Source organism: Gossypium hirsutum, chromosome A04, assembly GCF_007990345.1.
Source record: "Gossypium hirsutum isolate 1008001.06 chromosome A04, Gossypium_hirsutum_v2.1, whole genome shotgun sequence".
Taxonomy (NCBI): domain Eukaryota; kingdom Viridiplantae; phylum Streptophyta; class Magnoliopsida; order Malvales; family Malvaceae; genus Gossypium; species Gossypium hirsutum.
Window position 1 is genome coordinate 80,001,660 of NC_053427.1, and position 10,880 is coordinate 80,012,539.

The following is a 10,880-nucleotide window of genomic DNA, read 5'->3' on the forward strand; positions in this document are numbered from 1 at the left end:
TGAAAAGAAAATCATCCTTGGAAGTCATCTCCCAACTATTTATAGTCGTTCCCGCGCTATCACCAACCTTAGGAGAACCGTCTATTGCTAATTATGATGTTTCCCACTAAGGAACTGACTGGTTCCATCTTAATCGAACCAGAATTGAATCTCAACCATGTCTAATTTGATTCTTAGCTTCCCCATTTCTCCCAATATAGGTCGTCAGCTTGCGATCTCTTTCATTTTAGTCCCTTATTAATTTTAAATTTTGGGTTTAGTGGAAATCGGGTGTCATTTTAATTATCGTAATATAATTTTTTATTGATTACTATTTAGGCCTGCTACTATAGACGGTACTTTTAGATTTAATTCAACCTACCTTGATTACAATCTTTAGAGTACTTCTAGTACCCTCGTTTTTCATTTACTATATTACAATCTGACCCATATACTTGCAGACACCACTACTGTAATATCCCGAATTAGGGCCTAATCGGAATAGTAGTTTCGTGACCACAAATCCAAGATAGAAATAATTATTTTATAATTATTTTGATGTTTATGATATGATTTCATGATTTTGTGAAAATTTCGTGATGAAATCCTATGCCTAAAGTGCTTAAATTGAAATTAGGGACTAAATTGAATAATTTGCAAAACTTGCATTCTAGGAGTTTTTAGTATGAAATTGTTTTGGAATATTAATGAGGAGGTCTTAAATAGAAATTTGACCAATTTCTAAGTCTATGGACAAAAATTGGACATGGACGGAATTTTTGGAAAGTTTAGTAGTAAGGGCATTTTGGTCATTTAGTTATTAAAATGAATTAAAAACAAAATTAAAAGCCAATTTTTGTCCATCTTCTTCATTAGGCCGAAATTTCAAGGGTTCTCCATGGTTAGGGTTTGTTTCAACCTTTCAAGCTCCATAGTAAGTGATTCCAAGCCCCGTTTTTAATGTTCTTTACGTTTTTGGAATCCCGGTAGCTCAATTAAGCTTATGCTAGCAATAATTCAACCTACGGTTCATATTTGGAAAAATACAAATAGGTGAAATTTGTGTATTTTGGCGTTTTATGATAGAATATGAGGTTTTAAATTATGTTAGACAACTTGTACTACTCGGTTTTAAGCGAAAACGAGTAAAAGGGCTTAATCGGTAAAAATACCTAATAGTCATAAGTACATGTTAGAGTGTGAATTTGATGTTGCCATAGAAGGGAAAAATGATCAGCATGTCATAAAACATATGAATAAGGGATGAAGTTTAATTCCCGAGCCTAGGGGCAAAAGTGTAATTATGCAAAAGTTTAGGGGCAAAAATGTAATTTTGCAAAAGTTTGTATTAAATGCTGTTTTGATGAATGTATGTATTAAATAAGATTAATTTGGCATTATAGATCAAGAGAAACGAGATTCAAGTCACGATCAAGGGAAAAACAAAGTTTACGAAGAATAGGCTCGATTGCTAATAATTTTGTACCGAGGTAAGTTCATGTGTAAATGTAGTAACATAATTGTCATTTTAAGCAATTTAATGTGTTTTATATGATATGATGCTGATTATTATCATGAATTGTTATGTTTTGTGGTTATTGTTGAATAATATGTAATTATGTGAATTACTTGATGAGTATGAACTATCACCGAAGTATCGATTTCGATATCCCGTAGAAGACAGCAAAGATGTGTGATCGAGGAAAACGCCCGTTTGAACCTTAGGAATAGATTAGAATACAAGTGACATGTCACTAGGATACTTGAGTTCTGAACTCGTTGAGTTGAGTCTGAGTTCGTGAGATGTAACTAGGCATCCGAACTCGTTGAGTTGAGTCTGAGTTCACTTATGGATGCGAACGCCCAAGCTCGTTGAGTTGAGTCCGAGTTCATTTATAGGGGGGTTACATAATAGCTTGGCTACATAAGTTCCGCAGGCTATTGAGTTTGTCTAGCTGCGGGTATGACAATTACGTTCATGAAATCCGTGTATTCGAATTATATTCCGATGTGTCCAACAGGTGAATCTTAAGTGAATAAGAAGAAGGCCTAAAATGAAGGTGACATGTTGGTAAGTGTGGTAAATGAGAAAATTTGACAGGTATGTGCTTAAACCCTCGGGTTGAAAACTTGGTATGATGAAATCGTAGGAAGATATTAAATGTAAATGAAACATGAATGTCTTGGTGTTGTTTATGCAAATGATGTTTTATGTGAGATTGTGTGATTATGTTACTTGCTATTTGCATGTTAACTTACTAAGCATTTGTGCTTACTCCCTCCTTTTCTTTCATTGTAGTTTTGACAAGCCGGCTTGAGAATCGAGATAGGTCGAAGACTAGTTCACACTATCCGAAGGCTTAAATTGGTAAAATGGCTTGTGTATTTTGAATGTGGCATGTATGACAAAACACTCACTTTGTGTAATTGATCTTATGATATGGCTATGGTTTGGTAAGAAAAGGGTTTGTAAATGATTAGCCATTGGAATGGCCAATCTAAGTCATATTTGATGTTATGTATGTTTAAAATGCTATTTAGTCCATGAAAATCCTTAGTAAAGTGAAATTTGCCATAAAACAGAATATGACAGCAGCAGTGATGTAAATTTGAAAAATCACTAAAAATAGTAGAAATGGAATTAAATGATGAGTAAGTTATTAAATTGAAGCTTAATGAGTCTATTTTCATATGTATTGAATAAAACAGGTATATAAATTATATTTTATGAGATATTTGAATTTTTTTGAAACAGGTCCAGAGTGATTTCTGGATCCCCTATTCTGACTTTAAAAATTCATCATACATGGTAAAAAAAATAATTAGAAGTCATTCTTTATATTTAAAGATTCCTTATTGAGTCTAGTTTTAAGAGAAACAAACTTCATAGTCATTGAAATTCTATACAGAGAGATATATGATTCGTAATATACAGAGGTCAGAGCAGTCGAACCCTGAAACAGGGGATACTTTAACTAATAAACTGTACTAATTGGCTTGACAAAAAATTTTAGAAAAAAATTAGTAAATAGATAAATTAGTCTAGTTTCAGGGAAAATTTACGGAATTAGATTTAGAGTTTCGGAACTCGAGATATGAATTTTTAAGCGACTGTGACGCAGATTGCTAGCTTGACTGGAAATTTTAAAAATAAATTGTTTGAGCTGTTTAAGTAATGAATTAAGTCTATTAACACCTCGTGTTCGACTCCAGCAACGGTCTCGGGTATGGGGCGTTACAACTACTATGTTTCTATGTCTTTTTGTTGCAATATATCCAATCAACATTTGCATGTTTGGCAGCGGTCATTGGTGTTGAGCTAACTATAGTGCAAATTTGTCTCTCTTTTGTTAATAAGATAAAAAAAAGTTTACCGCTCTTAGGGGGTATAAACCCATAATAGGCATATAGAAATTATTATATGTCAAATAACATCAGAAGTATTGGTTTCAAAACAAAAGTGAAGCCAAAATATTTTTTGAAGGGGGGAGAATTAAGTTGTATATATTTTTATATTAGCAAAAAATACAATTTCACTATTTTAATAGCCTATTTTTTATAATTTTTAAAGGATTAAATCATTTTTTCTCATTTTTTTGGGGCAAAGTGCAATCTTACCATATACTAATTTAAAGTTTTTTAAATTATAAAGTGGCTAAAGGTGAAATTTTTCATTTTAGGGGGGGCATGCCAGTCCCCCTTAGCTCTGCCCCTATTTAAGATGATGGAATGTCTAATGATTTTATTTACCCAATGAACTGATTAGATTATTACAAGTAGAACAAACGAGGCATGTTTTAGAAGAAGCGGTTTGTTATTGAACTGTCTTATTGGGAATAACGAGAGAAGTTAAAAAAAATTATGTATATATAATACTTGCGAAGAATTTTTGAAGTAATACAAAAAATCAAGTAGGACAAAAGAAAAAGGCAATAGCTTCTTTTTTGTTTTACGTTTATTACTAGACTAATACCCTAAACCAATACAAAATAGGCTTAATTTTGTCTTAATATTAATTTTAACTTTCCATTCAACTTGGGAGAGTAACTTTCTCACATTTTATCTTGGGAATCACATTGCTATGTTCATGAGAAAATAACTTCAAGGACAAAGTTAGATTCAAAGGAAAGTAAATAAAATGTAACATACCAAGTGTCGGAATCACTTTTCAACTTATTAAATTTTTAGGAAAGTGACTACTTTCCATCATACTGAATGCTATCTAAGTGTAAATATTGTTAATTTAGGAGATCTTTGTGTAATTACTAATCTCTTTCAGCTTAACGCGTTAGTAGATTAAACGCGTAGGTGGAACCTTTTCCAAGAAGATTGAATTAGCGATTTTGAGGCATCATATCACCACACAAGGATTGAACAAGGTTGAACCTACGGTATTGTATTAGAAATTGTGATAAATGGCATGTACATATAGGCTTAACCATTTGTAAAGAATTATAATTATTTGTTTTATGTTTATAAGTGACAATGTAGTTGAATTTGATGGGTTATAAATTATATTTTGCTCCTTAAAAGTGTTGTGTATGTTTTTATGAATGAATATAAGTTTAAAGGTCATTTAAATGTGTCTAAAATTATTTGAAACCCATTGGTATTATATGATGTTGATTGAGGATTTTGTTAAGTGTTTTTGAATTGAATTTCAACTTTAGGGGCCCTTAATATCGATACTTAGCTTCATAAGTATCACAACAAGTTAAAAATATTATAAGTTTCTACAATTCTAGGGAGTCGTATTAGTACTTCTCCAGAGGCATATGTACTTCTCCCTCAGTTTACCCATTGCACTATTTTGACTCTTTGGAGCCCATTTTGAGGCCTAGACACAGCTAATCACCTATGGAAAGCTTCTAAATGATTCTAAAATGATTTTAAGCCCTTGAAAATGATTTTATCATATTTTATGATTTTATTTTAAATTGTTTTAAATTTTAAGTTATTGTGATACTCCTATTTTTCTTAACCCGAATGACATTAAGTTGTTGAGCTTCAAACTTTTGTTTTATAATTTGGATGTGTCCCATAAGTATTCAATGACTCGAAATAATTTATAATCAATTTTAATCTTCTAAACTTGTTTAATTTGATTCAATGAACATTAACATGTTGTGAAACGGATACTTTTATAAAAGAAAATTTTTATTCAAGTCTAAAAGTGCTTTAATAACACCTCTAACTCGTATTGTAAATCGGGACACGTAAGGAATATTACATTTTGTCTCAAGCGAGGCGAGATACTGTTTTTAGGGTCGTTACCACAACTCTATCGGTATTTATCTTGCAATGCTTTAAACTATCGTGTTCTTTTTACCAAAAATTCGATTCCCTCAATAAATTTTGGTTAAGGTCCTTAATAAACTCCCCAATGGCACTTTGGGTTAAGGTCCTTAAAGAAATTTATTTCCCTTTCTCCTCGTGTCTTGATGTACTACAAAAAAAAAAGGGCTTCTTGGGAATGGCCAAGCAGTTTGGATGAATTCTCTCTTCTCAAACGGTGGTTGAGAATGAATATTGGAAATGGAGTTATATCCTTCTTTGGCTCTATAAATGGGTGTCGGACCTTCCAAACTTCGCCATTTGTTCAATCCCCTAGGTTAAGTGAATACTCGTGCCTTATACAAGAGTTGACTAATAAAGTCCAAGCTATTAGAAGTATACGTATTGGTCTCCCTTCGTCTTGTGACCGAATTATATGGGGAGTAAGATGTTGGATTTGGGTACTGAGTGATCTCTTCATAAAGAGCTGTTATTACAGGGGCTTCGTCGAGCAGAAAATAGGAAAAATGAGAGCAATATGTAGCTAAAGTTATGGAAACCCAAAACCTTTCCGAAGATGAAAACTTTTTTATGGAAAGCATATCAGAACGATTTAGCAACTAAAGAAAATTTGGCAAGACGAACTAAGCATAAAGAAAAGGGATGTCTTAGAGGGTGTTTGGATAAAAATCCATTAACATTTCGTGTTTTTTTATTAGATACAAAAATATATAGCATGATGAAAACTAGCATTTGGAAGGCAACTCCATCTTAATCAGTTTGGTGAACAACCAAGTGATGAAATGTGTGTCTATATAAAAACTGATAATAATAATAATAATAATAATAATAATTTGCAAGCTAATAGAATCTCTCTTAAATAATATTCCCCATCACTGGTACAATTATTATTAAGATGAAATCCAAATCTAAAATATTACAGATAATATGGGAAATAAAAATATTAGAGAGGGAAAAGAGAAAGAAATCTAATTTAATTTCTAATATAGATTTTAGCAACACTTCTGATCATAATTTAATTCTAAATTTATAAGAACAATCTTAACAATGTGTGCTAGCTGCAAAATGTTCCCACCTGATTGCGGAATTAACACATGAAAAATCTCTCTTTCCTCTATACCCGGCAAAGATTCCAGCACAATACTATATTTTGCAGCTCGTGGGATTTGTTTAATTTTCTCTTTATATTTGATAAAATTCAGATTACAAGATTTGATATGCTTTGCTTATATTATCTTGACATTTTCTAATCCAAGTAGGAAATGATCTATTTCCAGTGTAAATTCTTTAATTTTAGGATTATTAAAGGAATTAACAAACTTAGCTTTCAGTATATAAAATAATATTTTATTTTTTGAAAACAAAGAAAGCGGATGCAGTTGAGAGTATAAATAGAGAGCTAGATTTGGGCATCGCCACCACACCAGGCTCAAACTTATATAGTAATTCCAAAAGGGCCTTTGATTCGCACTTGAACAGCTCAATTTTCATTTTTATAAACACTTCCAGCTTTTCCACCTGCTATTTATTATTAATCTTCTCTATCAGTTTAACAACAATCTTCAATCCCATTCCTTTTTCTTCTTCTTCCTCTTCCTTCTCCTCCTCCTCCTCTTCCTATTCGATTGTAAAAGGTTGATACTTTGTCACCTCATGAGGTGGTGTAGATCAAACCCAGAATGCCGAAACACTGAAACTAATAAATTTACATATAGGCCAAAAGCCATTGCTTGAGAGATTCTTTTTTCCTCTTTCTCTGTCTGTTGCCCTGTTTTTGTGTTATTGGTGGTTAAATTTCAATAAAACTAAAGGTACACGCAGAAGGTTTCCGTATTATACGTCCCTCCACAGCTCATCAAAACCCATAACCAGCCTGCCTTCCTCATGAAACCCACTTTATCTTCATTTCACTCTCTCCATTCTCCGCTCTTTCATCCTCTTATTTCCCGGCACCGGCGTCCACGGTGCCCACGCATGGACTCCTCTTCACCCCCTCACCATCACTCCAATCAAAACAAGACCAAAATTATCGTCACCATGGGTGCCACCGGCTGCGGAAAGTCCCGCCTCTCCGTCGACTTGGCCACCCATTTCCCTCACTCTCAAATCATAAACTCAGACAAAATGCAACTTTACAACGGCTTAGACATAACAACCAACAAAATCCCTCTCCACGAAAGGAAAGGGTTTCCTCACTTTCTGCTGGGGGACTTGGACACCATCGACGCCGACGTGTCGCCCTCGCAGTTCCGCTCGGCTGCGGGTTTAACCATTGCCAACATTGTTTCGCGTGGAAACTTACCGCTTCTTGTTGGTGGGTCCAACTCTTTTATTCATGCTCTCCTTGTGGAAACCTTTGACCCACAAGTGGACGTATTCACCGGGCCAGACTCGGTGAGTCATCTCCTAAGGTATGATTGCTGCTTTCTTTGGGTTGACGTGGCTTGGTCGGTACTGTCCGACTATTTGTGTGAACGAGTGGATGAGATGCTGGAGTCGGGGATGCTGGAGGAGTTGGCTCAATTCTATGACCCAACAAAAGTAGGTGTCCCGGTCGGGTTAAGAAAAGCAATAGGTGTGCCCGAGTTCGACGAATATTTTAGAAAGTACCCTCCATGGGAAAGCGAGGAAAACGGGAGGGTACCAAAGGAAGGGTGCGATCAGGCACGGAAGGAAGTGTACGAGGAAGCAGTGAGACTGATCAAAGACAACACATGTATATTGGCGAAGAGGCAGATAGGGAAGATCATGCGGCTGAGAAAGGCAGGGTGGGACCTAAAGAGATTAGACGCAACCGCGACGTTTAGAGCGATGATGATGAAGAAGAAGAAAAACAAGTCGTCATCACCAGCATCGTCGGACTTAGAATGGAGGGATATATGGGAAAGGGAAGTGATGGAACCAAGCGTGAAGGCCGTGAGGCGATTTCTGCAGTAGGTTTGTCCAGCTTTTTTCCAGCTAATTTTATTCATTCTCTTTCTCTCTTTCATCTTTCTATATGCACACATAAACGTACGTTGGAACGGATTAGGCAGAGTCCAAATGGAAGGGAAAATGGCGACCAATTTTGGACGAGTAGGCCGCCTTTGGTTCCACTTAGTGCCAATGGGGGAGGCCGTTAGGTGCTGGGGGCTAAGAGCTATACCACCCCCCCCCCCAAAAAAAAAAAAACAACAACAAAATTTTGTAGGTAAACAGATTTTGTGAAATTTTTTTTTAGTTGCTTTCTGCTAATGTTAAGAGTGTAAGTAAAATGGAAGGATACTTTGGCTCGTATGTTGTTATGGTTAAGGAATGTGAGGGATTAGAAAAGAACAAACTGTTGAAATGGGAGACTATTTTATAATGGCCTCATTTTATCAGAATGGTACAAAAATGGCCTTTTATTTGCTTGTTCCTTTAAAAATCCTATGCAAATGGTTGAGTCGCCAATCTCTGTTTTGGATTGCGCCAATTTAAATGTTGTATTGCCTCTAAGTCCACTGTTCATGTGCAGCAAAAAGAATGAACACATACTTTTTAACTTATGTCAATTTGGCCTTTCATACTTTATAGTTTTTGGTCATTGATTTCATGTAAACCTAATGTGTCAACAGCTCTATTTGGAATATTAACCTATACCTAGGTTGCCACGTCGGATGACGTGAAATTTACATCCAACAGAATGATTCTAATCAATGACCCACATTTTTAACCAAACCATAAGCATCAACCCAACCGCTTTAACCAAATAAAAAGAACCCTAAATAATCGCCACTTCAAGAAACTTGAATTGCGGAGATAATTGGTTTGCAAGAACTTGATTTCAGCTACTGTTTTCTTAATCAAACGATAGCCTCAAATGTGTATAAGCAATCGAAGGAATGAATTAGGTCTACTTAACAAATTTTCCAAACCTAAACATATATATAAATGTAGATCGAATTTTTATTCAACAACAATAATTCAATTTCTCTCATAAGTTTCAACAAAGGAGATAAATATACTATCCTATATTTTTACTCCATTTTCAGTTGGTAGCTCCAGAAATAGTTGTCAACTTGATATATATATATGTATATTATATCATCCAAAACGATACCCAAAATATAATTTTCATTATCTAATTGCAGCCCTGGATCCTTGGAACACCAGAGCAATGGTCCTAATGCTCTGTAATCTATTTTTATGACGAGAATACCTTATTTCCAGTTTTGTACTAAGAAAAAAAAAAGGCTCTTCTTTCTCTCGTCGGCTGAGCTAAGCTTAACTAACTGCTGCCATAAAACTTTGGGAAGTCAATTCTGGTAATTAAATGTCTTTACATTCTTTAAAATAATGGAACGAATTGTCAATTTTCTGCCAGAGCCAGAAATTGCAGATACACAGTTTCTATTACATTTACTTTGTAATTGAAGAGTGAGTCCATATCAACATACCAATTATTGATGGGTTGAATGGAAAGTTATCTGATACGGTAAGATTTCGAGTTTATATTTTATCTTTCATTTATAAATTTATTAAATATCGAAACGAAAAAATGTGGGAGTCTTTTTATAAATTATGAGGCCATCTACCAAAAGTAAACAGTGAGAAAGATGAGCTCTGGTTATTGACCAGATTTGGATGCTATTAGGTCCACCGTGCAGCTGCATCCAATTGCCTCAACATATGATACGTAGGGGATTTAAAATAAGTAGGCAATTTGAGATTAGGTTCATCACATGCCACATTTATTGGGATTTAAATTAAGTAGGCAATTTGACAAATATTTCACTAAATATTAGATTATTACATATATGAAAATTTTATATATAAAAATAATTATATAAAAATTAGTAAATTTTAATTGGAATGATAAAGTTGAGATTTTAAGACTTTTGCATTTTAGTTCAAGTTTTACTTATTGTGTGAGTTTTTTTTTTAATTTATTCTATTTTATATGGAATATTACAGGTAGAGATAAACGAAAGTCTAATAAAACTATTTTAACTGTCACTTCATACAAATCAAAATAAAAATATAAAATATAAAAATAAGACATTTTAAAAAAACAATTTCTTAATTAAATTCCACACACCAACACAACCTTAAGATGACATCGCCAGCCTAATTTCTTAAAGCCAGCTTATACAACCTTCGTCTTCGTGCACCATTTGGCTGCAGCCGAAATTAGAAAAGCAATTAAATTATGCAGCAGCAGCTTGGATTAGGATAATTATTGGCATGAACTCATAATTGCCTTATTTTTTTATCCCCTCCACTGCCTGACAACCAGATGTTCCATTAACCTAATATTTGCAAATATATATATACACTGTATCCGTATGCATGGTCCGCACGTAGAAGCCAGACATCATCTGTAACTTGATTAATCCCTGTTTACAAATCCAATAAATTCAGGGTTAAGGGAATGTTTTGGTTATAACCAAACCACTTGAAGCTGGATTGCCTGAAACAGGACCTGCTGTATTAAACTTGAACATGCAATGCAACCCCATTTGCAGTCATTGTCTGAAAACTGGAACATGCATTTCCAAACACCCACTTTAACCACATACTCAGTAAAAGCCACCATCAACAGGTTTCAATCACATTCAATTCCTCCTTTTTTTCAGTTTTTGATT

General features: G+C 34.3%; 1 protein-coding gene across 1 annotated transcript; it reads left to right on the plus strand.

The window, feature by feature from the left end:
* The first annotated feature begins 6,488 nt into the window (after positions 1-6,488).
* Positions 6,489-8,807, plus strand: LOC107899616 (adenylate isopentenyltransferase). Its single transcript, XM_016825382.2, has one exon. It carries the CDS (start codon positions 7,159-7,161, stop codon positions 8,209-8,211), a length of 1,053 nt encoding a protein of 350 aa, XP_016680871.2. The 5' UTR covers positions 6,489-7,158; the 3' UTR covers positions 8,212-8,807.
* The last annotated feature ends 2,073 nt before the right edge of the window (positions 8,808-10,880 follow it).